Source organism: Martes martes, assembly GCF_963455335.1.
Source record: "Martes martes genome assembly, chromosome: 10".
Classification (NCBI taxonomy): Eukaryota; Metazoa; Chordata; class Mammalia; order Carnivora; family Mustelidae; genus Martes; species Martes martes.
Window position 1 is genome coordinate 51,997,677 of NC_137898.1, and position 27,767 is coordinate 52,025,443.

Consider the following 27,767-nt stretch of genomic DNA (forward strand, 5'->3'; position numbering starts at 1 on the left):
TTACATTGTTTCTTTTCCTACTGTAAGGTACATTAATTACTAGTCATATAAAGGTAATAGCTGAGATTACACATGGAAGTGATTTAAATGGTAAACAAAAAAGGAAAAATAACTTTTCTTCCTCCAGTCCCTCATTCCCTCTTACTAAAGATAGCCTTTGTTAAGTCTCTATGCATTCCTTAAAAAAAAAAAAATTCTACGCATTCTGATGTATATACCTTACACAATAGGGTTCATTTTTTTAATTTTATTTTTTATTTTTTTATAAACATACAGTGTATTTTTATCCCCAGGGGTACAGGTCTGTGAACCATCAGGTTTACACACTTCACAGCACTCACCATAGCACATACCTTCCCTAATGTCCATAGCCCCACCCCCCTCTCCCCACCCCCCTCCCCTTAGCAACCCTCAGTTTGTTTTGTGAGATTAAGAGTCTCTTATGGTTTGTCTCCCTCCCGATCCCATCTTGTTTCATTTATTCTTTTCCGACCCCCCAAACCCCCTACGTTGCATCTCCACTTCCTCATATCAGGGAGATCATAAGATAGTTGTCTTTCTCCGACTGTCTTATTTTGCTAAGCATAATACCCTCTAGTTCCATCCACATCTTTGCAAATGGCAAGATTTCATTTGTTTTTATAGCTGCGTAGTATTCCATTATATATATACACCATCTCTTCTTTATCCATTCATCTGTTGATGGACATCTAGGTTCTTTCCATAGTTTGGCTATAGTGGACATTGCTGCTATAAACATTTGGGTGCACATGCCCCTTCGGATCACTACGTTTGTATCTTTAGGGTAAATACCCAGTAGTGCAATTGCTGGGTCATAAGGTAGCTCTATTTTCAACTTTTTGAGGAACCTCCATGCTGTTTTCCAGAGTGGTTGCACCAGCTTGCATTCCCACCAACAGTGTAGGAGGATTCCCCTGTCTCCGCATCCTCGCCAGCATCTGTCATTTCCTGACTTGTTAATTTTAGCCATTCTGACTGGTGTGAGGTGGTATCTCATTATGGTTTTGATTTGTATTTCCCTGAGGCCGAGTGATGTGGAGCACTTTTTCATGTGTCTTTTGGCCATCTGGATGTCTTCTTTGCAGAAATGTCTGTTCATGTCCTCTGCCCATTTCTTGATTGGATTATTTGTTCTTCGGGTGTGGAATTTCATAAGTTCTTTATAGATTTTGCATACCAGCCCTTTATCTGATATGTCATTTGCAAATATCTTCTCCCATTCTGTCAGTTGTCTTTTAGTTTTGTTGACTGTTTCCTTTGCTGTGCAAAAGCTTTTGATCTTGATGAAATCCCAATAGTTCATTTTTGCCCTTGCTTCCCTTGCCTTTGGCGATGTTCCTAGGAAGAAGTTGCTGTGGCTGAGGTCGAAGAGGTTGCTGCCTGTGTTCTCCTCAAGGATTTTGATGGATTCCTTTCTCACATTAAGGTCCTTCATCCATTTTGAGTCTATTTTCGTGTGTGGTGTAAGGAAATGTTTCAATTTCATTTTTCTGCATGTGACTGTCCAAATTTCCCAACACCATTTATTAAACAGACTGTCTTTTTTCCATTGGACATTCTTTCCTGCTTTGTCGAAGATTAGTTGACCATAGAGTTGAGGGTCTATTTCTGGACTCTCTATTCTGTTCCATTGATCTACGTGTCTGTTTTTGTGCCAGTACCATACTGTCTTGATGATGACAGCTTTGTAGTAGAGCTTGAAGTCCGGAATTGTGATGCCACCAACTTTGGCTTTCTTTTTCAATATTCCTTTGGCTATTTGAGGTCTTTTCTGGTTCCATATAAATTCTAGGATTATTTGTTCCATTTCTTTGAAAAAAATTGATGGTGTTTTGATAGGGATTGCATTAAATGTGTAGATTGCTTTAGGTAGCATAGACATTTTCACAATATTTGTTCTTCCAATCCAGGAGCATGGAACATTTTTCCATTTCTTTGTGTCTTCCTCAATTTCTTTCATGAATACTTTATAGTTTTCTGAGTATAGATTCTTTGCCTCTTTGGTTAGATTTATTCCTAGGTATCTTATGGATTTGGGTGCAATTGTAAATGGGATTGACTCCTTAATTTCTCTTTCTTCTGTTTTGTTGTTGGTGTAGAGAAATGCAACTGACTTCTGTGCATTGATTTTATATCCTGACACTTTACTGTGTCAGGATATAAAATCAAGTTCTAGCAGTTTTGGAGTGGAGTCTTTTGGGTTTTCCACATATAGTATCATATCATCTGCAAAGAGTGATAGTTTGACTTCTTCCTTGTCAATTTGGATGCCTTTAATTTCTTTTTGTTGTCTGATTGCTGAGGCTAGGACCTCTAGTGCTATGTTGAATAGCAGTGGTGATAATGGACATCCCTGCCGTGTTCCTGACCTTAGTGGAAAAGCTATCAGTTTTTCACCATTGAGAATGATATTTGCGGTGGGGTTTTCATAGATGGCTTTGATAATATTGAGGTACGTGCCCTCTATCCCTACACTTTGAAGAGTTTTGATCAGGAAGGGATGCTGTATTTTGTCGAATGCTTTTCAGCATCTATTGAGAGTATCATATGGTTCTTGTTCTTTCTTTTATTAATGTATCACATTGATTGATTTGCAGATGTTGAACCAACCTTGCAGCCCTGGAATAAATCCCACTTGGTCGTGGTGAATAATCCTTTTAATGTACTGTTGGATCCTATTGGCTAGTATTGTGGTGAGAATTTTCGTATCTGTGTTCATCAAGGATATTGGTCTGTAATTCTCTTTTTTGATGGGATCCTTGTCTGGTTTTGGGATCAAGGTGATGCTGGCCTCATAAAATGAGTTTGAAAGTTTTCCTGCCATTTCTATTTTTTGGAATGGTTTCAGGAGAATAGGAATTAATTCTTCTTTAAATGTTTGGTAGAATTCCCCTGGGAAGCTATCTGGCCCTGGGCTTTTGTTTGTTTGGAGATTTTTGATGACTCTTTCAATCTCCTTACTGGTTATGGGTCTGTTCAGGTTTTCTATTTCTTCCTGGTTCAGTTGTGGTAGTTTATATGTCTCTAGGAATGCATCCATTTCTTCCAGATTGTCAAATTTCTAGTGTATAGTTGCTCACAATATGTTCTTATAATTGTTTGTATTTCTTTGGTGTTGGTTGTGGTCTCTCCTCTTTCACTCATGATTTTATTTATTTGCATCCTTTCTCTTTTATTTTTGATAAGTCTGGCCAGGGGTTTGTCAATCTTATTAATTCTTTCAAAGAACAAGCTCCTACTTTTGTTGATTTGTTCTATTGTTTTTTTGGTTTCTATTTCATTGATTTCTGCTCTGATCTTTATTATTTCTCTTCTCCTGCTGGGTTTAGGCTTTCTTTGTTGTTCTTTCTCCAGCTCCTTTAGGTGTAGGGTTAGGTTGTGCATTTGAGACCTTTCTTGTTTCTTGAGAAAGGCTTGTACTGCTATATATTTTCCTCTCAGGACTGCCTTTGCTGTGTCCCACAGATTTTAAACCGTTGTGTTTTCATTATCATTTGTTTCCACGAATTTTTTCAATTCGTCCTTAATTTTCTGGTTGACCCATTCATTCTTTAGAAGGATGCTCTTTAGTCTCCATGTATTTGGGTTCTTTCCAAATTTCCTCTTGTGATTGAGTTCTAGCTTCAGAGCATTGTGGTCTGAAAATATGCAGGGAATGATCCCAGTCTTTTGATACCAGTTGAGACCTGATTTATGACACAGGATGTGATCTATTCTGGAGAATGTTCCATGTGCACTAGAGAAGAATGTATATTCTGTTGCTTTGGGATGAAATGTTCTGAACATATCTGTGATGTCCATCTGGTCCAGTGTGTCATTTAAGGCCTTTATTTCCTTGTTGATCTTTTGCTTGGATGATCTGTCCATTTCAGTGAGGGGAGTGTTAAAGTCCCCTGCTATTATTGTATTATTGTCGATGTGTTTCTTTGATTTTGTTATTAATTGGTTTATATAGTTGGCTGCTCCCATGTTAGGGGCATAGATTTTTAAAATTGTTAGATGATCTTGTTGTACAGACCCTTTGAGTATGATATAGTGTCCTTCTTCATCTCTTATTATAGTCTTTGGCTTAAAATCTAATTGATCTGATATAAGGATTGCCACCCCAGCTTTCTTCTGATGTCCATTAGCATGGTACATTGTTTTCTACCCCCTCACTTTAAATCTGGAGGTGTCTTCAGGTCTAAAATGAGTTTCTTGTAGGCAGCATATTGATGGGTTTTGTTTTTTTAATCCATTCTGATCCCCTGTGTCTTTTGATTGGGGCATTTAGCCCATTAACATTCAGGGTAACTATTGAGAGATATAAATTTAGTGTCATTGTATTGCCTGTAAGGTGACTGTTACTATATATTGTCTCTGTTCCTTTCTGATCTACTACTTTTAGGCTCTCTCTTTGCTTAGAGGACCCCTTTCAATATTTCCTGTAGAACTGGTTTGGTGTTTGCAAATTCTTTCAGTTTTTGTTTGTCCTGGAAGCTTTTTATCTCTCCTTCTATTTTCAATGATAGCCTAGCTGGATATAGTATTCTTGGCTGCATGTTTTTCTCGTTTAGTGCTCTGAATATATCATGCCAGTTCTTTCTGGCCTGCCAGGTCTCTTTGGATAAGTCTGCTGCCAATCTAATATTTTTACCATTGTATGTTACAGACTTCTTTTCCAGGGCTGCTTTCAGGATTTTCTCTTTGTCGCTAAGACTTGTAAATTTTACTATTAGGTGATGGGGTGTGGACCTATTGTTGTTGATTTTGAGGGGGGTTCTCTGCACCTCCTGGATTTTGATGCTTGTTCCCTTTGCCATATTAGGGAAATTCTCTCCAATAATTCTCTCCAATATACCTTCTGCTCCCCTCTCTCTTTCTTCTTCTTCTGGGATCCCAATTATTCTAATATTTGTTTCATCTTATGGTATCACTTATCTCTCGAATTCTCCCCTCGTGGTCCAGTATTTGTTTGTCTCTCTTTTGCTCAGCTTCTTTATTCTCTGTCATTTGGTCTTCTATATCATTAATTCTTTCTTCTGCCTCATTTATCCTAGCAGTAAGAGCCTCCATTTTTGATTGCACCTCAATAATAGCTTTTTTTGATTTCAACTTGGTTAGATTTTAGTTCTTTTATTTCTCCAGAAAGGGCTTTTATCTCTCCAGAGAGGGTTTCTCTAATATCTCTCATGCCTTTTTCAAGCCCAGCTAGAATGTTGAGAATCGTCATTCTGAACTCTAGATCTCACATATTACCAATGTCCGTATTAATTAGGTCCCTAGCCTTCGGTACTGCCTCTTCTTCTTTTTTTTGTGATGAGTTTTTCCACCTTGTCATTTTGTCCAGATTAAAATATATGAAGGAGCAAATAAAACACTAAAAGGTTTGCAAAGACCCCAGGAAAATGCACTTTAACCAAATCAGAAGAGACCCCAAATCGTGGGGGGAGGGAGAAAGGGGATAAAAAGAAGTTCAGAAAAAAAAATTTAAAAAGAAGACAAATAAAGAAAAAATATAAAAAAGAAAAATATATATATATTAGACTGGTGACTAGAACAGGGTTACCCACTTAATTTTGGGAGTATTTTGGTCTCTTAGAAGAAACTACCTCCCCACATTTTAAAGAATGAAAAACATATATAAGGGTAAACACAATGAAGGGATGGAATATGCCTATAAAGATGAAAAAAAAATTTTTTTATTTCTAAAAAAGGAGTTGATAAAGTAAGTTGATTGGGAGAATAAAGAAAAAGAAAGTGGAGAGAATTTGCTCGGGCTAGAGACTAGAACAAGCCCGGACCTAGATTTAGGGTATATTTTGATCTATTAGAAGAAGTTGTGCCCCAAATTTTTTAGAAGAAAAAACTATATGGATGAAAAAAATAAAGTTAGATACAATGAAGGATAAAATATGAGTATAATAATGAAGGTTCAAAAGAGATTATTATTTTTTTTTAATGAAAGTTATTGTTAAGATAAACTCATTAAAAATGTTAAAAGAGGAAAGGTTAAAAGTTTAAAAAAATTTAGCAGAAGAAAAAAATAAAATTAAAAAAATTAAATTAACTGAAAGACTTAAGAATCATGGGGAGAAAGCCATGAATTTCATGCTTTGCTTTCTCCTCCTCTGGAATTCCGCTGTTCTCCTTGGTAAGTGAACTTGGTCTTGGCTGGATTTCTTGTTGATCTTCTGGGGGAGGGGCCCGTTGTAGTGATTCTCAAGTGTCTTTGCCCGAGGCGGAATTGCACCGCCTTTACCAGGGGCCAGGCTAAGTAATCCGCTTGGGTTCGCTTTTGGGACCTTCTGTTCCCTGAACGCTTTCCATAGAGTTCCGGAGGACAGGAATGAAAATGGTGGCCTCCCAATCTCTGGCCCAGAGGAGCCGAGAGTTCAGGGCTCCACTCCTCAGTGCGCCCTCAGAGAAAAGCGCTCAATCACTCCTGTCTCCTTGGTCTCCAGCTGCGCTCCGAGCTCACCCAGTCTGTGACCGGTTCAAGGTAACCCGGAGCTGAGAGCTCACTCCTCAGTTTCGTCTTTGTAGCCGGCTTCCCCACTCTAATACCTGTGAGCTCTGCGACACTCAGACACCCCCGATCCTTCTGTGACCCTGTAGGACCTGGGGCCATGCTGACCCCGCATGGGCTTCACCCCGGTTTAGCATCTGGAGCGATGTCCCTCAGTGGGACAGACTTTTGAAAGTCCTGATTTAGTCCTCTGTTGCTCCACTGCTTGCTGGGAGCTGGCCCCCCCCACGGTCTATCTTCCTATCGCTTTGGATTCACTTCTCCGCTGGTCCTACCTTTCAGAAAGTGGTCAATTTTCTGTTTCTAGAATTGTTGCTCTTCTTCTCTTCAACCTTGGATTTTTAGGTGTTCACAATGGTTTGATAAGCTATCTAGCTGATCTCCTGCTACCTTATGTCGTCTCAGCCTGCTACTTCTCTGCCGTCTTGACTCCTCCCTGAATAGGATTCATTTTATGCAAGCTATTCTTTTCTACCTAAAATATTTTGGAAAGATTTCTTTATTTTTTAAAAAGCAGCATTGGATCCCAAATTATGGATATACTATTATTTTCTAAGTACTCCCCTATGAATATGGAACATTTAAATCATTTCAGATTGTTTCTATTACAGTAGTGCAACCAATGTTCTTATAAATATATGTTTGCATGCTATGTTATCAGATAAATTCTTAACAGTGGACTTACTGGTCAGAGAGGGTGGTATTATATATTTTGATAGGTTATTGCTAATTTACCTTCCCACAGAAAGCAAGCAAATAAGAAAGCCTGTTTGCCCACACCCTCACCAACACAGAGTATTACCAAACTTAAATTTATGTCCATCTGTTAAGTGAAGATTGGTATCTCATTGTTTTGATTTGGGTTTTGTTAATTTTGTGAAGTTTGGCATCTATTTATTTATTTATTTTACAAAGTTACTATTCCATTTTCCTATTGAAAAAATTTTATTCCTAAGTATCAACTATACCCAAGTAAAAAAAACACAAACTTATTCTTTGGAACATTATAAAATAAAGAGTTCTGGCTATTTATAAAAAGTAGAAATGATGGCCAGAAGGTAAAGACCTAGAATGTCCAGGTCTCAACTGTACTCAAGTAACAAACAAACAAAACAACCCCCCCCCCAAAAACAAGAAAACAAACAAACAAAAAACACAAGCTTATTCTTAGGAACATTATAAATAGAGTTCTGGTTATTTACAAAAAGTAGAAATGATGACCAGAAGCTGAAGACCTAGGATGTTTCCTTTTAGCTTTGTCATTTTTTAAAAAAAACAATTTTATTTATTTATTTGACAAAAGAGAGAGAGGGAGCACAAGCAGTGGGGAAAGGCAGAGGGGGACGGAGAAGCAGGCTCTCCACTGAGCAGGGAGCCCAGATGGTACTCATTCCCAGGACTCCGGGATCCTGACCTGACAGACACTTAACCAACTGAGTCACCCAGGCGTCCCTAGCTTTGCCAACTTTATGTTTCATACTACTCACCCCAGCTCATAAATATAATTCATTCATGCATTCAAAGCTACTCATTAAACACTTATTGTTTATAAAATTATGATAGTCACAGTCCTTGACAGACAAAGTATGTTAAATAGGGACATATGTTTAGGTCTCCAATTTTTGTCTCCACCTAATACTAAGGTATTAAGTCAAATCTTAGTTTTTTGTCAATGCTTCTCCATAAGTGTTCATTTTTCCATTTTTCAAAATAAAACAGTCTCAACTCTCTGTTAGTTAACCAAGTAGAAGTTTAGTAACCAGAAGGTTGGTGTTCTACTTCTGAAAGCCTCAGATTATTGACCTGTTACTGTTGCCATCTTGCCATTTACTACTTCACAGTTGATGAGTTCAGTATTTGACCCCTTATTACAGCCAGTAAAGGGAATTCAGAGGTTAGTGTCCTGATAGTGAAATGACATACACTTTACAGTGTCTGCCCTAAGAATTCTGCCCGTTTTTGTTGGTTCATTTGGAATTTCTGTTGAACCTAGAAGGATCATGACACATAGCCCTGGCGCACTTATTCATTGGTCAGTCCAAGTGTTTGATACAACTCCTCCTCCAGCTGCTGGCAAGGAAGAAGGGGGTAGTCTAGTAATTATTGACTGGACTTGAGGGAAAGTCTGGAATTGAGATCACCATTTGTGCTGTTTGATATCACACATGAATGTAGGGCGGAAAGTGTTAAAAGATTTCCAAGTAGTTGGGTGTTTCTGGGGGGATAATGTCCTATTCTGAATCCTTTCTCTTCTTCACAATCTCTTTGGAGTGAGAAATAGGGTCATTTCTTTGAGTACAAAGGCACTCTACTATGGGCATATAGAGGATCAGTCATCAAACTCGTATGTGTATTAAGTGCATTTGAAAGATTGCTAGAGATGCAGATTCAAGATAATACGGTGAATCCTTGCCTTTGTATAGTAGCACAGGACCATAAAAATAACAATGGAGTTTGAAACAGCAACAGGATCTTAATAATCATTGGGGGAAATTACAATTGTTCCATGCCCTTTAAAATTTTTTGTTAAATAATAAAAACTAACTGTTGGTTATAATACTTAGAAAATGAAAGAAAAGAAAAACTGATTTTTCTTAGTGCATTATAATTTAAAACATTAGAAATATTAAGAACTAAAGTGTCTTTTTTTTTTAATAAAAACTTAACAAAATTAGTTTAAACAGTGCTTACCTTCTTCTCCTTGTCCTGTAACTTACAATACAGAGGGGAGCACCTTTTTTTAAACTTTAGTGAGTTCTAATACTATTCTCCAAGTTTGGATACCTTCTGACATTTTATCCTTTGTGCTTTCAATGTCATGAATTATCTCTGAAAATTTTTAAAAATATCACCTTCTTTGTGGGCATCACTTTCTCCGCGGTGCCTCTCTCCTTTCTGCACACCACTCTCCTCTCATTTTATGTTCATGAGTTTGCCTGCACCAGCTTCCTTTGGTTGCATATCTAGGTTCTCAAACGGTGGCAGCAGCAGAGTTTCCAAGGTCAGCTACTTCTTCTGTTACTCCCTTGACCTTTGATTCGGATTTCACTTCCAGCACGACCACTTTCATTTATTTGCTGCACTTTCATCTTAGCTGGCAGATGGGGAGGCAAGGAGGCAACACAACTGCATACTTTGCTGCCTGTGTGTGAAGTGAGTAGCAGATGCTGGGTGGCCCGTCACCAACTGACTGTGAAAGAAGTGACAGGATTCGTCACTGATCACATTGCACATCTGTAATTTACATGGTAACTGTGGCTTGAAGAGCTGGCAGTGAAGTTTGAACTTTATGTAATTATTGTTAGTATACTGCAGTGACTGAAATTTGGTCTGTGTTGTTGGGGGACTGCGATTATTTAACTAAGTCATGATGGTTGAAATTCATGTGTATCAGGACTGTGCAAAGCAAGGACTGCCTAAACAAATAGGCTATCACAGGGTACTAATGGGACAGCATTTCATTAATAGTTACAATTTTGTTGGGTATGTCGGTTGCACAGTGGGCTCATTCTTTTTAAGGGATTTTTGGAAGTGACTTACCGAATGGAATGTTTAATTTGCTATTTATGCCCGGATGGGCTAAATTATGCTGTGGTAACAAATGACCCCCAAATCTCAGTGGTCTTGATGCCTTCCTTTGCAGATTAGCTGGGATGAGGGGAGGAGGCTTTATTTTACTTTGTCCTCACTCAGGGACCCAGGCTGAGGGAGGCTCCATCCCTATGTTCCTATAGTTACTAAGGTAGGAATAGGGAACATGATAAATTGCATGCTGTCTCTTATAGTTTCCACCCCAAATTATATATACAATTTCCAATAACATTTCACTGGCCAAAATAAGTCACATAGTCATATCCCAAAAGACATGGGGAAGCAGAATTCTAGTGGAAAGGAATGTTAGGTGAGTATCATTAGTGACTAGTATGGTATTCAAAGAGTTACCTTATAGAAGGTTTACCAGGGAAGGGCAACTGAGGACTGGAAATAAAGGCATAGACAATATTAGATTGTCTGTCTGCTAGTGAAAGAATCAAGTGGAGGCAGAGTTTTGTGTATTTGCATTCCAGGAGCCTGGATATTGTGAGTACATGAAAATTAGGGTCAAAGGTCAGGGTGAAACCAGAAAGGTGTAATAGAGTCAAGATGGATCCTAGGGATCAAGCAGGACTATTGGCAGAGCCCTGGAGGTCAGAACTCTCAGAAGGAAGATCAAAGACTACCATTCTAGACAATACATACTCTTTTATGGTCTGAGACTCCATCTATACTTCCTTTGAGTTTAAGTTGACAACATTTTTTAAAGTTCTGGGATGCTTGACAGAGTTGACTCTCAAACTGAGCCTTGGAGGAAACGTAGGCTATGGGTTAGCAGAAGGCATGGTAAGGGTGTTCTGGGAGCAAACGGGTAGAGGATGCTATGGGTTGAATGTAACCAAAACCCAGATGCTATGAAAGTGGTAATATAGAATTTCTTATAACAGGATGAAATAGGAGAACCACGAGGAATTAATTGCATAATGATCCTCAGTTATTACCATTATATACTTAGTGTGTGTCTATGTCTTTAACCACAAATATGTTAAAGTCTACAGACCCTCGATGGTGTACTCACATGTCTGCCCTTAAAGTGCTCTGTTTCATAGTGTTCTGGGTCACTGATGCTTAATGCTTCAGTCCACCCACATGCCAGATTAACATAACACTTCATAGCTGTGCCCACAGCCCACACCTGAACTTCCCATTTTAATCTAAATGTGATCCAAACGTGTCTAAACTTTCTCTACTATAGTAGTCTGAGTGAGGAGCAGAAATATTTAAAGCCTACCAACTCTAGCAGGAGCCATTTGAGACTGTGTTCATGTATTTCTTGGCATTAAGTGGAATATTATATTTGAGAAAAATACTGTTAATATAAAACAGTCAATTTTGGTATGGTGTGGTCACATTGGGGATTAAAGCGGTGTGCTGAATCAGTTACAATCATGACCACTTTATATTTAAATCTTCCAGTCCACTAAAAAGCTTTCAAATCAAACACCTATGTTCTTGGACACAGTGTTTAACTACTTAATGAGTTTAGCTTTCCTACCTGGAGATTTCGATGTTCTATAAGTTTGCCCTTAGTGTTGGGCCCACTAGACAGGGAGCAATATTTTTCATTCTTTCTGCTTCCCTGTTGGTTTTCTAAGAATTGCTCTATAAGAGGGTCTTTGGATTCTAGGGAATTTCCATGTCTAGTGTCCTTTGCACGAGCATGTTGCATTGTTCCTTCAAACCTGAATATTTCTCCCAACCCTAACCTGTTGCATGTGATCTCAGTCAAGAGGCATGAGCTGCATCAGCACAGGAGGAATGCTCCAAAGGGCAGCAGAAGTTTCACTGTTTATTCAGCATTATAGTTTGTATAATGTATTACTAGAAGATGTAAAAAATTTTTCAGTTTTCTAAACTGTTTCTAATGCCAAAAATTCATTGTTAATGTTAGGGCAATACACTTTCTTCAGCAAGACCAACCAATGTGTTAGAAATGATGAAGGAGTGGAAAAATAACCCAGAAAGTGATGAGGAAGACACGACAGATCAAAAGGACAACTGGTCCATTCAAGAAAAGCTGAAAGGTTACCAACTCGGCAGCCCTAGAGGAAACGCCCAGGATATCAGTAGCACCTCAGATGAAGAGGAGGAGAAACAGGTAGGAGGAACCAAGAAAACAAGTAGGAAGAACAATTGTTCCATTTCTCCAAACTTTAAAATACTCTCACAACACTTGGAGCAGTTTTTGCAATGCTGTCTTTTTTTGTTGTTGTCAGTTTGTAAGGAAGGACTTACAGGACAAAGCAAGCAAAGTTCTCTCCTCCCTTCAGACTATCATGATGTAGCACGGTAGCCCACATGTTTATTTTAAGGTCTGTGATTATAGAGGGCAGGGGTCTGCAAACTTTTTCCATAAAGGAACAGAGGAGATATTTTAGCCTTGTGGGTCATAATAGCCTGTGTCACAACTTCTCAACTCTGATGTCATAGGATGAAAATAGGCATAGACAGCAAATGAATGAGCATGGCCACGTGCCAACAAAACTTTATTTACAAAAACAGATGGTGTGTGATATTTGGCTAACGGGTCAAAATTAATAATATTTGTGCTTTACCAGGCTCTACAGTTTGGAATGGGTTTATGTATTACCTAGAAAAAGATTTATTACATTATCCAGTTATTTGTTTCCAATTTTATGATAACTAAAACTGTTCACATGGGTTTATCATTTTGCCTTATTAGATCTGAATAGAGCTTTATTCTTTCTGGTGAATAAAATTTAGTAATATTTTGATTAATTCCAGATAGTGTTCTACTAAGTAGATATGCTAACAATTTACCCAAATCCTTCTTTCTTTTGTTTCTATGTTTATGGAAAATGTTTCTGTGACCTTGTTCTCTTTCTTATCTTGAAATCTAGTGAACATATTTGAATTCTTTTTTAATAATTGAGTGTCCCTCTGGTGGGGGCTGTGTTCACCTCACGGCAGCCCCGACCCCGTGAGGAGCTGTTACTTTCTGGCTCTCTAAGGAGTAGCGTGGGCAGAGTGCCGCTCAGGCCTCAGAGGGCTGGTTCTGAGCTGCTCCCAGGAGGGTGCATGACTGGTCCGTCCCTCCCATGCTAACAAGTCCATCAGAAACCTACAGAAAGAGACTTGGTTGGTTTTGACTCACCGGTTGAGAACTTCTTCATCTACTTGATCGCAAATGTCTAGATAATAAGTTTAACATTTAATGACTCCGATATTTTGAAATAATCAAGTATTTACCATAGTATAAACATGAGTATGTTGCATTCCCTTTATCCTCTCTGGTCTGTTAACAACTTCTGAAATGCTTCAGAAGCTACTAATGTTACTGGAAAGGTTCAGTCAACGGTAGGCTATTAGTAGTTAAGTTGGGGGGGGGGTCAAAAGTTATATGAAATTTTTCAGCTGTATGGGGGTCAGTGCCCCAACCGCACCATGTTATTCAAGAATCAACTGCATATATGTATACATTGCATGTGCATATGTGTGAGAAGGTGTGTGTGTGTGTGTGTGTGTGCATCTGAATATGTATGTATAAAATGCCAAGTCAGCTAATAGAAAAATCAAACAGTATTCAATAAGGAATGCAAACATGGGTTTTTAGGGTATTATTTTCAACAATATAAAATACACACAGCTGCCAAGCATTTCAGAAGTTGTTAACATTTAACATTTAACATATTAAGTTCTTTCACGGGTTTTTATAAGTATGTTACTTTGCTAATTATATTGAAGCTGAGCTTGTGCTAAGAAATTACTTCTTTTCTTTCAAATCTTCATTAACAGTAGTAAATAGCGGAGTATAAAGTTCTCAGGTGATAACTGAAAATAGAGCTTGCCATTTACTCTTGAGTCCACGCAGGATTCATATTGTAATTAATATTCTTAAGAGTGAAGTTTTAATTTTACTAAAATTATTCTTTGAATATTAAAATATTTCCCATGAGGAAAATTTTGTTTGTTAAAATTAAATTATATGAATGATTTAATGGGATATTATAATAATTTATACCTACTAAATTAAGGAAATTCTTTTTCCATTAAAAATTTTGAAATTTGGCTTTAATTTAAGTGGAAATCTGCCAGCAATTCCTGTTTTCCATTGTATCACTGTTCTCTCTTCTGAAGAATCTCATAAACCCATTTAGAGCTCTGATTTTGTATTTTGTTTTTTTTAACAAGCCAGGGTAATCATGCTTTTTAGCTAAGTGGCAGAGCTCTTGGAAGACTAGCAAAGAAAGTGAGGATTTGTTATAAATCAAACACTTGAACTGAGCATTTTCCTCTGTCACACCATTCCTGAGTTCCAAATGCTGTGGTCATGATGGAAAAATACAGTCTACCTCTCCTCATTGTTCATGCTTGGACTAAGATATCACACTACACTCTTCCGGACTTGTCTTCCAATAGTTGGCATTTGGCTATGTCCTTTTTAATTTTTCTTATTATGAAAATTTAGCCTAATTTAGACATGTTCTTTAAGGATAGAATCTTTAAGGATAGAAACGTTCTCTTGTGTATATCTTGTGTTTTATAGGCTGAGTACATCTAAGTAGTGTTTTATGTCCTTAGTAACCCTCTAAATTCCCCACAGTGGGTTCTTAATCTATTCTATCAAGTAGACCCAAGACTTCAACTCCTAAAACAGCATTTACTCATCTTCAAATGAGATGCTTGGCAGACCATTGCTTATTGCAAGAACATGCCTTTTAACATTATGTCCTTAGTGATTTCTTATAAGTAGTACAATACTTTCATTATTTATTAAGCTCAAAAAACAACTGAGAAATGAATATCTGGTAATTAAAATGCACTTCCACATAACCATGGAGAGAGGGACTAAAAATTCCAGATGTATATTTACATTATGGAATTCTTGCTTCATAAAGGAGATACTTTATCATTGTTAAATTATTTATTGAATACAGTCTTGAATGTACTTGTTTAGTGAAAATGGAAAATTTTTCTGATAGTTTCCTTTTGTGATCCTTTTTCTCCACTGAAAACATGGCCTTTACAGTGTCACAGGAGATGGTACATGAAGCAGATACTTTCGTATAGAAAGTAGAAATTCAAGGTTGCTTAGAAACTTTGAAAAGTTATTTTGATCAATGAAATGTATTCATGTAGCAGTTCTTCAAAGACAAGAAACGTTTGAATTTAAATAACATTGAAATTAAACAGTTGAACTGTGGTATGTTAATACATTTCTATGAGAAAGAGTCAGGTTTTCTTGGTATTTTCGTTGAGTAGGATAAAAATTTTCTTCTCTTGACAAATTAAACCTTAGTTTTCTGAGCCCATGTGAATCATGTGCAAATTTGGTGGTGCTTCCACAACTTTGGCATACTTTTGTAGTCCAATATTGAAACCTTGCAATCTGGCATGCACTTAAAATATAATGGTTAAAAGCACACGCTCCAGATCTAGGCTGCATGTATTCAAATCCTGGCTTCACTGCTTATAAACTTTATGACCTTGTACAAACCTCTTGGCCTCCTGTTCCTCATCTGTAAAATGGGAATAATGATGGTATCAATCAGGGATTAAGTGAAATAATGCATGTGACACTCTTGACATGGTAAGCACTTCGTAATGTTAGCCTTTATTGCTTCTATTATTATATTGCTAACGAACGTGCATAGAATATTACAAAAGTTTCATGTTTTTTTCCCTGTCAGTTTCAAGTCTCCTTTGGGTATATCTCCTTTTGGGTATGAATAAACCAAGAAATATCATTTTCAAAGGTCATGAGGTGCTGCTCTCTCTCTCATTTGCTCTCTGTGTTTTTTGAGGTCCCTAGCGTACTGTGATAGATTAGATTATTTTTCCCAATTATTTAACCCCTCTCTGTAAGGGATTTGTACATTCACAACCTTTGCCATGTGACATTGCAGTTCTCCCTACTAGAGTAAACGAAGGATATTTTCTCATCCCACTAATGTTGGTTTTAACTAGATGACTTACTTTGGCTGATAGAATGTTAAAAGGTAAGTATGAGTAGCATTCATGTGATTTAGCTTGCTCTCTCGTATTTCTGCTACCTGCTTTGAGAAGAACATGCCTGTGGGGAGCCACAGTTCCTGAAATTATGAAGATTTGTGGAACAGACCTCAATCCAGGACAAAACCTGAACTCTGGTCTAGCCAACCCCTACAGCTAACTGAGCCTTTTATAGTCATTTGTTATGTAGTTGTACAGAAAGGAGTTAACATAGCAGACCTAAGCTGGTCTCCTTGGAAAGGCCTATTTACAAAGTTGGCCCTTGGGTGGCTTCTGAGAACTTGGATTTGGTTGCTATCATTATCTGATTAAGAATGGCCCACTCTTCCAGAACTGCGCAGACAATACAGTTTATGCTGCAACCCGCTTTTCTTCTGGGGGTCCAGGATTTTGGTAGGTGCTGGGCAGAGACCACCAACATGACCAGTTCCCAATAAAAACCCAGGGTTCCATCTCTAAGACCTTCTGTGGTTGGCAACATTTGACATGTGTGGTCACAGCTCATTGCTGGGGTAATTAAGTACATTCCATGTGACTCTTGAGAGAGGACCCTTGGAAGCTTGAGCCTGGTTTCTGCTGGACTTCACCTTAAGTGCCTTTACCTTTGCTAACTGCGGTCTGTAATAAATTGTAGCAGTGAGTACAACTACGTGCTGAGCCCTTTGAGTCCTCCTAGTGAATCATGAACCTGGGGGTGACTTGGGGGACCTCCCAAGCACTGTAAGGTAACTGCAGCAATAGATGACTAATACAGGTACAAATAACTGGGCTAACATGAATCCTGACATGTTGTTTTTGACCCATGCTTTTTATAATGCCATTTGCTAGTTTGGATTCATAGGATTTTGTCCCTTCTATTCCCACTAGAACCTTCTGTGTAGACTTAGTTTGCATCACAAGCTTAGCCAGGCTTCCACAGATGAAGGGAAGTATTAGTGAATCCTTTCAAATCATTTTCCTCCTCTCCCAAGCCTGGCTTTTGCTCAGCTCCCCTCAGGGACTATAGCTGTTAGGCTATGCTATGCATCTTTTCCCTATGGAGAACCAACCCATTGGGTTGGGTTATAACAAATATTGCTTTAATTCCACATATATTAATTTGGGTCTATTCATCTGTTATCCTGCATTTAGGCCATAATTGTCACATGTATTATGTATTATAGCTACTTAATTACAAACCCCACAAAACAATGTTTTAATTTTTGCTTTAAATAGCCATATATATTTCCAAGAAATTAAGAGGACATTTTGTCGGTTATATATACCCAGGTATTTACCATTTCTGATGTTCTTTTTTCTTTTCTGAAATCCAGTTTTCCATCTGGTATCATTTCTCTTCAACTTGATTCAGTCTCCATTTCTCTGTTAAATCTACCTGGTGAATATTTAATTTTAGGTATTCTAAAATTTCCGTTTGATCCTGTTTTATTACTTCTAGTTCTCTTCAGAGATTTCCTGTATTCCTAAAAGAATATTTTCCTTTATATTACTGGTCATAGTTATGATAACTGCTTTAAAATCCTTGTTTGCTAATTCCAACATCTGGGTCACCTCAGGATCTGTCTCTATTAATTAATATTTCTGTTGAGTAGTTTGGGATTGTATCTTAGACACTGGAAATGTTAATGTTGTTCTGACTCTGGATTTGACTGTATTGCTCCAAAAAGCATTGATGTTTCTGTTTTGTCAGAGTAGTTGGTTGGGTACAAATTGCAAATTGTCTCTTAGTCAGCAGTTCAAATCTTAGGTCAGTTCATTTCTCTTTCACTGGGCAGAATTTAGGGTGCCCCTTCTCTGGCTATCTCCTTTAAGGGATTCCCTCATTACTTTCTTGTGTCTGTGGTTGCTCTGAATTCAGTCCTCTAATTCTTTAAACTAGAGAGAGGAGATTGTAAGTGTCCAAGGTTGGGAGAGTGGTGGTGAGAACACATTGCCATTGAAGAGGCAACATTTGATATATAACAGAAATAATGGAAGCCAGAAGGCAATGGAGTCACATTGTTAAAGTGCTAAGTGGAAAATGAAACAAAACTAAAAAAACTGCCAACTTGGAATTCTATATCTAGGGATAATTTTCTTCAAAAAAAAGATAGAATAAAAAATATTTTCAAGTATGTAAAAGATGAGAGAATATGTTACCAGCATGTCTTAATTATAAGAAATACTAAAAGAAAATTCTCCAGATTAAAAAAAAAAAAAGATCCCAGATGGAAATCCTGACTACAGGAAGGTATGAAGGGCAACAGCAAGGGTAAATATGTGAATAAATGTAAAATAATGTTGACTTCTTGAAATAATAGCAATAATAATGAATCTAAGCTTTCATCTCAAAAAGCTAGGAAGAGAATAGCAAATTAAAGCACCCTTCCCACAAGAGGACATTGTGAATGATTTAGTCCCAATAAATTAGAATATTTACATGAAATGGTCAGATTTCTTTAAAAAAAACCATCAAAGCAGATATACAAAAATACAAAATCTGGATAATTTTATATTTACTTCAAAAATTGAATCTCTAATTAAAAACTTCCAGTAAAGAAAATTTCAGTCTCAAATTTCTTCACTGGTTAATTCCTTTAAGTATTTGCAGACGAGAAAGCTTGTTACACAAACTCTTGAGACTATTTCCCAACTCGTTTATAAAGGAAGTATAACTTTAACACCAAAAATGACAGGGATATTATAAGAAAAGAAAATTGTTAGCCAATATCTCTCATAAATAGATATAAAAATCCCAAACTCAGTATTAGCAAACTGAATCCAGAAATATACAAAAAGAGATAGCACATTCTTGATCAAGTATACAGGTATACACATATTCCAGGGATGTCTATTTGGATTAACATACAAAAATCAACCAATATAACTCACCCCATTAATAAGTAAAGGAGAAAAACCATATGGAAAAAAAAATTTGATGAAATTCAACACTCAAACACGAGTAGTAAACTAGGAACAGATGGTAACTTCTTTTACATATTAAGGGATTTTTTTTTAATTTAAAAAAATCTCTAAAGCTAATATCATTCTTTTTTTTAAAGATTTATTTATTTGAGGGAGAGAGAGGGAAGGAGAAAGTGGGGGTGGGGACAGAGAGAGAATTTTCAAGCAGACTCCCTGCTGAGTGGGGAGACTGATATGGGGCTCAATCTCACGACCCATGATATCATGACCTGAGCCAACATCAAGATTCAGGTGCTCAATCAGCTGAACCACACAGACACCCCAAAACTATTTTCATTCCTAATGGTGACATATTGAACACTTTCCAACTGAAGGTAGGTGAAAGGCAAAGATGCCCTTTGTACTTCTCTTTAATATTGTACTAGAGATCTTAGCCTACGCAACAAGAGACATAAAATAAAATTATATAGTTGGAAAAGAAGAATAAAGCTATCTCTATTTGCAGATGACATGATTGTGCACCAAAAAAATCCCCTGGAGTCTACAAAATGTGAATTAAACAGTTTTCAGTGTGTAAGATCTATATACAAAAATAAAAAATATTTTTATACACTGGCAATGAATAATTAGAAAACAGAACATTAAAATACCATTTAAGACATCACAAAATGTGGGGCACCTGGGTGGCTCAGCAGGTTAGGCCTCTGCCTTTGGCTCAGGCCATGATCTCAGGGTCCTGAAATCGAGCCCTGCCACGGGCTCTCTGCTCAGCAAGGAGCTTGCTTCCCCCTCTCTCTCTCTGCCTGCCTCTCTGCCTACTTGTGTGATCTCTCTGTGTTAAATAAATAAATAAAATCTTTAAAAAAAATCACAAAATGTAAAATACTTGGTCTTAACTCTTACAAAATATATGTAAAATATTTATATCAAATATGACAACACATTGAAATTGAAGAAGACTGAAATATTTGGAAAGAAATACCATATTTATGGACTGGAAGCTTTGATACTGTTAAGAGGTCAATTCTCCCCAAACTGACTTATAACTTTAAAGCAATCCCAATTGAAATCAAGAACTTTGCTTTTCTGTTAGAAATTGACAAGATGCTTCTAAAATTTGTTTGGAAATACATAAGACCTAGAATACCCAAAAATCACTCAAAAGAACAAAGTTGGAGAACTTACATGATGTGATTTCAGCACTTACAATATAGCTACAGTAATTAATACAATGTGGTATTGTATCGAGGAAACAAAATACAATCTAGAATTGGCCCCCACTTAGGTAGTCAGTTGATTTTTGACAGAGATTTCAAAGCCATTCAATAGGGAGAAAGATAGGGTTTTTTCCCCAATAAATAGTGCTGAACTAATAAGATATCTATATGAAGAAAAAGGAACTTTGACCCCCCCCCAGCTTATACTGTACACAAAAATTAGTTTGAAATGGTAGTAGACCTAAATCTAAAAGCTAAACTGTAATGCTCATAGGAGAAAACTTAGGAGAATATCTTCCAGCCAGTGATTAGTCGAAGCTTTCTTAGAACACTAGGCAACATGTTAAAAAGTTCTTCAAAGTACATGCATTTTCTTATCTAAAGCATATTAAGAAGCAAAATAGGCAAGCCACAGACAGGGGAGAAAAAAATTTCAATAGATCTATCTAACAAAGGACTTGTTTAGAAAATATTGAGACAGTTCTTACAACTCAATAATAATAAGGCAACTCCACTTTTAAAATATGTATAAGATTTGAACAGACATTTCAGAGTGGAAAATATATTAATAGTCAACATATGAAAAAATGTGCAACATCAATAGTTATCAGGAAAATGCAAATGATAACAGGAAAAGCTACAATGATATATCATTATATCCTTTCTAGAATAACCAAAATTTAAAAAGACAAGTTCATATTTTAGCAAATATTAGAGCAAGTGGAATTTTCCTGTATTACTTGTGGATTGCAAAATGGTACAGATTCTTTGGAATACAGTCAGGCAGTTACTTATAAAGTTAAACATTTACTTACCATTTATCCAGAAATTTGAGTTCAAAAAAGGACTTGTAGAATATATTTATAGCAGCTTTATATATAAAGAGCCCCAAACTGGAAAGAGCCCAAATATCCATTAATAGAAGAATGGATAAACAAATTGTGGTATATCCATACAATGGAATACTACTTGATAATAAAAAGGAATAAACTACAATTGGTGATTCACTGATTGGTGAATCTCAAAACATATGTGGTAATACCATGAGACTCTATAATTATCTCAATAAAAATTTCTTTTTTTAGAATCTTAATACAAATTTCAATTTAATAACATGTTAAGCAAAGAAAGTCAGACATAAGAGTACACACTGTATGTTTTGTTTACACAAAGTTTTAGAGAAGTAATTATGTTAACAAATATCAAAACACTGGTAGCCTCAGGATGGGAGGAAGTTGAGTGGGATGTGTCCCCCAGGAAATTTGTGGGGAGTTGTTCTATTTCTTGATTGGGGTGTTGGTTATACAGGTCTGTTTATCAAAACACATCAAACTGTACACTTGAGATTTGTACAATCTACTGTATGTAAATTGTAGTTTAACTAAAAAAGAAAAGAGAAATTTATATCTCTCTAATTTGCAAGTTAGATTTTATTTTCATTAACTCCCTACAAGGCCCAGCTATTTATGTAGGTAGCCTTATAAAAGAAATCTATATATTTGGAAGTTAATTACTCTTCCTCCCTTTGGTTTTTTCTTTCCCTTCCTTCTTCCTTCTGAAAACCACAGGAATGTGAGAGAAAGTGGGTGACCATTGCAAGCAGAACTGGAGCTGAAAACTTGTATCAGAATGTTCTGTCACTTGGACCTTGTGCAGGCCTATAATTTGAATGTGTGACTCCAGAAATGGTTGCTATGGTGATAAACCACTTTACTTAAATAGCATGTATTTTACTCAAAATTCAGAGAAATGGTAACAGTTTCTAGTAATCATGTACTGGTATTAACTTGCAGGGATATGCCTAGAGCTTACAGATTTTGCATCCATTATCACCAGATGAGTTCATCAGGTTAAAGTTATGCCAGTGAATAATGAAATACGTATATTTAGCCCAATTTTCTTGTTACATATCTCCCTTTGCACACATGGAGCCCCTTTCCAAGATTAATAATATGAGCTGGAGAAATCAGGCCAAGGGTGCTGAATTACTAAGAGATGGAACTGGAGGGAACTTGTAAGGTCATCTTTTCCATCATCCCGCCTCTAGGAGGACTGACTATTCTTCAGCCGTCCCAAGTGGTAAGAGTCTGTCAAGGATGAAGAACAATTGAGATGCTGCTTGCGCCAGCCCCTGGTGTAACCATCCTGATTGCAGCAGTCAGAGACACCGTCTAGCTCCACAGAGCTGAGCTCTGTCCCCTCTGCATTCTACTGAGCGTGATTACGTATGTCCTCTATTCTTTGTATTTCTAGACTGAAGAGCTCTCTTGTAAAGAAACCTCCATCCATTAATCATATTAGTAACCTGTCTGTAAACCTTCTCTGGTTCCTTTATCTCTGTTCAAGCTGATTGCAGTGCTTCAGGTATGAATTCTTTATGATTTTATATAAGGATAGATGGATTTTTTCTTTGTTTCTAAGGTGCTTTCTGATGATAGTCAGGTTTTCTTGATCACTGTGTAACAGTATGTTACACTAGCATCTAAAGAGAACAATCTACAGTGATTTGTAGATCCTTTCTTAGACTGATAATGATGGCCAACAATCACATAATGATCATTTGGACTCTTTTCCCCCAGAACTGAATATTGAAATTCCCCTCTCATCTTCCTCCCCCTTTGTGCAATCTTACGGGAGATCCTCACCTTCTATTTGCCTTTTATGACCTGGAAGATCTTAGTAATTCTTATAGCCTTGGCAATTTCACTTTTCATTTCTCTGTCATGTTACTTAGAAAACTGTAAAATTGCATCAGTGACAGCGTAGATCCCCGAGGATTCCCCTCAAGTAGGAGAGTGGAGAAAGAGAAACCTAAAATTTAGATAACCTGTAACCTCCAAAGGAAATCCCTGAAACATTAAGATTTGTTTACATTCTTAGAGAAAAGCCTTGAAGCTGGAATTTGCCTTGGCCATTTGCATTCAAGGAGATGAGAGGCTTGGCTTTTGGTGACAAAAGCTACAGCTCAATCTGCCCGACACCATGAGGGCCAGCCTGCATCCGTGTTTTATTAGCATCAGAGCACAGTTTCAGTAGGGTGCTTATTTAATAGAGGAGACTCAGAGTCTTCAGGAAAACTCTTACAATTCTGATTCCTAAACAGTGGCATCCTAAACTTAATGCAATTACAAATTAGCAAAGAGAAATGGTAAAGTGTACATGTGCACACATACACACACACACACGAAACACAGGGTACACATGTATACACAGAAGCTTCTAAGCATTTGCAATAAACATTTGCATAAAGGTGAGTAGATTTGCATTGATGTTACCAGAAAGTAAAGGGACAAATATGGACATTTGTTCCAGTGCAGCCAGTTTCAGGACAACTCGGAGTTCAATTAAACTATAGCTGACTATATTACTTTTAATATGTATTAAATACCAAATTGAGACAGAAATAAGGAAATAGATACTCATATGTTGCTGGTAAGAGTATAAGTTGGTCCAGTTGCAGTAGAAGGCAACATGGCAGTAGCTTTCAAAATTACAAATCTGTATACATTTTGACCCAGGAGTCTCACTTCTAAAATATCCATCTTGTAGATATACTTACACACCCACAAAATGACACAAGTACAAGATTATTCACAGCAGCACTATTTGTACTAGGAAAAGATTGGAAACAACCTGAATGCCCACTGTGAAGGGACCAGCTAAATAAATTGTAGTCCCTTCAAACAAGAGAAGACTGCATAGCCAAAAAGAAGAATGAACACCCTTTTTATATATGGACATGAAAGGATCCTCAAGATAATCATTTAGTTGAAAAAAATCAAGACAGTAAAAGAGGGCTTACAGTGGGCAACCTTTTGTGTAAAAAAAGGGGGAAAAATCATGTCAATATATGGATTAGACTGAACCATATGAAATTGCCATTATTGGGCTGTTTTTGACCTGTAGAAATGACTACCAATTCAGTTTGGTTCCACTTAATATTTGCTTGAAGATGCATGACCTCTCTCTGGAAATGTACACTGTAAATTGATAATATTGGTTATCTTTGATGTGGGTCAGAGCTGAGTTAACTGGGGGGCAGGGAGGAGATTTTTAACACTGTGAATATTAAATCATGGGGGTGTGCCACCTATTTAAAAAAATACATCACTAAAATTAGATATGAATAAATAAAGAAATGTAGCTGAGAAATATCATTTTCTCATCTTGCTCTAGCATGAAATTGAGAAATATTTCTGCACCAAAGCAAGCAAACATTTTGGTCTAGCTTCCTCTTCCCTTCCCCTTTGCCAGAAAATTCTGAGGATTATCTTAAGATATCTTATCCAAGAAGAAAATACCAGAGCCTCTAGTCATTTTGGAAAAACTAATCTACATCACTACCCCCACCCACAGAGACTGTTTCTGAGTATTTCTTCCTGGTGATGCAACTTCTAGTCTAGTTAGCAACCCAAGTCCATTAACAAATGGAACTATGGAGAAGAATGGAAGTGTTAAGCCAGATATGAATATGCACACATTAAAAAGAAAATGCCAGGGTCTCTGTTCCTACACTCTAGAGAGCAGTAGTTGTAGTAGACATGTTGAAAAACATTTCCTCGACTACTTGGATGATAGTTCCAAAGGTGGAAATGTCAAAAGGGAGAAGGTTACACTGAGATTCACCTTTTAATAGGATTTGTATGTCAAGTGAATTAAACTTTCATGAATTGAAATTTCCAAGATAGGTTTCCTGTCTCAGGGATCAGTGCTGCACACAACAAAGCAGCTTCTCTCCACTGGACGCGGGAACATCGGGGGAGTTGACTCTCACCCCATTGCTGCACATGGGCGTTCTCAGCGAGAGGGTAGGCTGGATTGCCAAATGCTAATGCATTTTCAGTATTTTCTATTTCATGAAAGGATACACAAAGAAGCAACCTAGAAATTTTGTTGGAAAAAAATCTATGGAGAAAAGGACTTTTTTTACATTTCCAAATGTAGACAAATTAATTTTTCAAGTACAAATAATACGAGCTCAAGAATTAGCATATGCTGTAATGAAGCCATATACGAGTGATGGTCTGAGAGGCACATATTTAAAGGCTGTCTGCGTACAGCACAACATCAGGTGAATTTTCTCCTCTAAATATAGCTACCAAAACCATAAATGACCTGAAGTTCTGCTGGAGCCCTGGGAGGTCACTTGTTCATCAGGCAAATCTATATTAAGTGCCTACTACTGTATATAAAACATGGCCACTGGTATCATAAGAGCCTGAGTGATCAAAGAAACTAGGTTTATTTGTAGTGTGTTACCTGTAATCTTTTCACATCCTTTGAAAATTGCTAACCTGATTATTAACTCCTATGTAGAGTAACTTTGCGTTCATCAGAGTGTTAGACGTATGTACCCTTTCCAGACCGTTCTGCGTTATGTGAGGCCTACTGTACCTACTCTCCCGGGTCTCATCCCCCACCCTGCTGTGTCCCCCTCTCCTAAGATACTCTCTGCTCTCTCAGAACTCTGTGCTCGCCTTAATTTCAGGAGAAGTGATCACTTCTAAAATGGGTCTAAGGTCAAAATGGACTCTCCTTCCCTCAGAACAGCAGAATCAAAGACCATTTCCTCTGCCAGGGGGTGAGGTGACCTGAGAAAACACAATTGCCTATTGAGATCCCTTCTACCTGGTTTTTCCTTTAAAGAAGCACTTTGAAGGCCACTATCTTCATGCGTTTCCGAGTAAACCCACGTAGTAAAGGTGCAAATGCAATTTCCCCATTGACCGGTGAGGTATGGAGACTCCGAGAGCTCCATGGACCTGCCCAAGGGGAGTGACTGGGGTTAGAAGCCAGTCCACGGAGTCCGGGAATTGGCATGGCAGAGCTGGCCTAGAAAGCTAGTCAAGATGCAGTGAGTATGGTTCTGTCCTGGCTGACTTCCTTGTGCAAACATTGCCAGACGTTTATTTTTATTTTGCATGGCAGAGGATCTGAAATTGTGCCTCTAGTCTGCGCTACACCAAACACTAAGCAAGCCTCTTTTCTTGAAGGTGCTAAAGGAACTTACTCTGACATTTAGTAACAGCTTTGCAGTGTGATTAGTTTACGTGTCCCCTCTGGAGAGCCCTCCAACTTGCAGATGCTGGGCAACTTTGTCGTCCCTTGCTTCTTTGAACTGGTGTCTGTTGCTTCCTGTCTGAAAAGTAACCCGGGCCTTTTCTTTTATTTGCAGTCCACTGCGTATGAAAAGAAATTTCCTGTGACCTATAAGAAGGAAAAGGTGGACAACTTGGACACGAAGTATACAAGTTCCACGTCTAGCAGACACCTTCCGGCAGGATTCAAGGGAGAACCAGAGAAATCCCCCATGACTTCAAGCCAAGCAAGGGCAACCAAGTACATTGCTAAATCCAATGCCCTGCCCAGGACCAAAAAGAAACTCTAAGTGTTCTTCACCGATGGGTAGTACAAACACAGAGCTGCTCTTTCTGGCGCCAAGACAAGGAGATGAGAGGGGAGAGGACAGGACTATGTTGAGCTTTGAGCCTTTTAGCCCCACTGAGCCCTGCCATGGGTCTGCGCCAGCTGAAACACGAAGTTAGGTGACCCCGGCAGCCTGATGTGAAAGGCCCACCGGCCCCGGGCTTGATGGGGCTGCAGCTGAAATCAACCCAAGAGGTTTTCAAGAGTTGTTTAGAGGAGCACAGACCCTCAAAGCAAGGCGGTGGGCATGCCTGCTCAGTTTCACTTCAGATTCTTGCATTTAGGCACAATTATTTGTAGGAGAAAATGAGAGCCAAATATGGCAATGGAGGTTCTGAATAATTATGTGCACTTGGCACTAGAAGATTTTGTTAGGAAATCACTAATAAACTTGCCATAGGCATATACCAGCAGAAGCGCTTCAGCCATTCACATGTGTTCTTGTGATTTTAGGTTGCTATAGAGTATTTAAGACAACTTATTTTAAATGTAGAAAAATAGGAGATTTTGTAACTGCTTGCCATTAACTTGCTGCTAAATTCCCAATATATTGATTGACTCAATAAAAAACAGATGTTACCCATGCACGTTAGTTTGTATGTTAACAAGAGGTGGATAGAATAAGGTCCTTGAAGCCCTTGTGCAAATTAAGAGTTTGGCCTGCTTCTGCAAAGGTAGGCACATAGCTTTGTGGGGAGGTCATGAAGCTGGGTATGGGGGAAAATACATCGTTACCCTGTGTGTTACTGAGTATTTCCTTTCCACCTGGGCAAATAACTTAGCCATTCGAGGTCAAATTGGGTAAAGAGGGCCCTCCAAACAAATTCTAAAGAAGCAATTTGCATTTACTTTCCCCTCCATAAAGTAATAACTTATTTGCAGCCCACCTCCCCCCATGGGATTGTCTTAGACCTCCCAAGTGATGCACAGCAGGCCTGCTGAGTACACACTAGTTGCATATAAATCCACTCAGGGGCAGGGGTGGGGGCAGTAATAGAAGTCCTTCTCGGGATTATTGTGGATGACACTGTTGTACTGGTGAACAGGGCAAAGGCCCACTTGCCTGTGTTATTGGCCCTGGCTGAGTGGCTTGGTCAGAGCCTTCTCTGTGTGCTTCCCCGGGG

The 27,767-nt window shown here is 37.9% G+C and overlaps 1 protein-coding gene across 2 annotated transcripts in view; it reads left to right on the top strand.

Annotated features, from left to right (window-relative positions):
• Positions 1-26,605, top strand: part of STK33 (serine/threonine kinase 33) — a gene marked incomplete at both ends in the record, with an annotated part of 69,688 nt that extends 43,083 nt beyond the window's left edge. The window contains 2 exons of one of the 2 annotated variants that reach the window (XM_080817070.1): positions 12,015-12,221; positions 26,393-26,605. In XM_080817070.1, the coding sequence (XP_080673196.1) occupies positions 12,015-12,221; positions 26,393-26,605 (420 nt within the window). The remainder of the gene's footprint in view (positions 1-12,014; positions 12,222-26,392) is intronic. The other variant, XM_080817071.1, reaches the window with a different exon arrangement.
• Between the last annotated feature and the right edge of the window lie 1,162 nt (positions 26,606-27,767).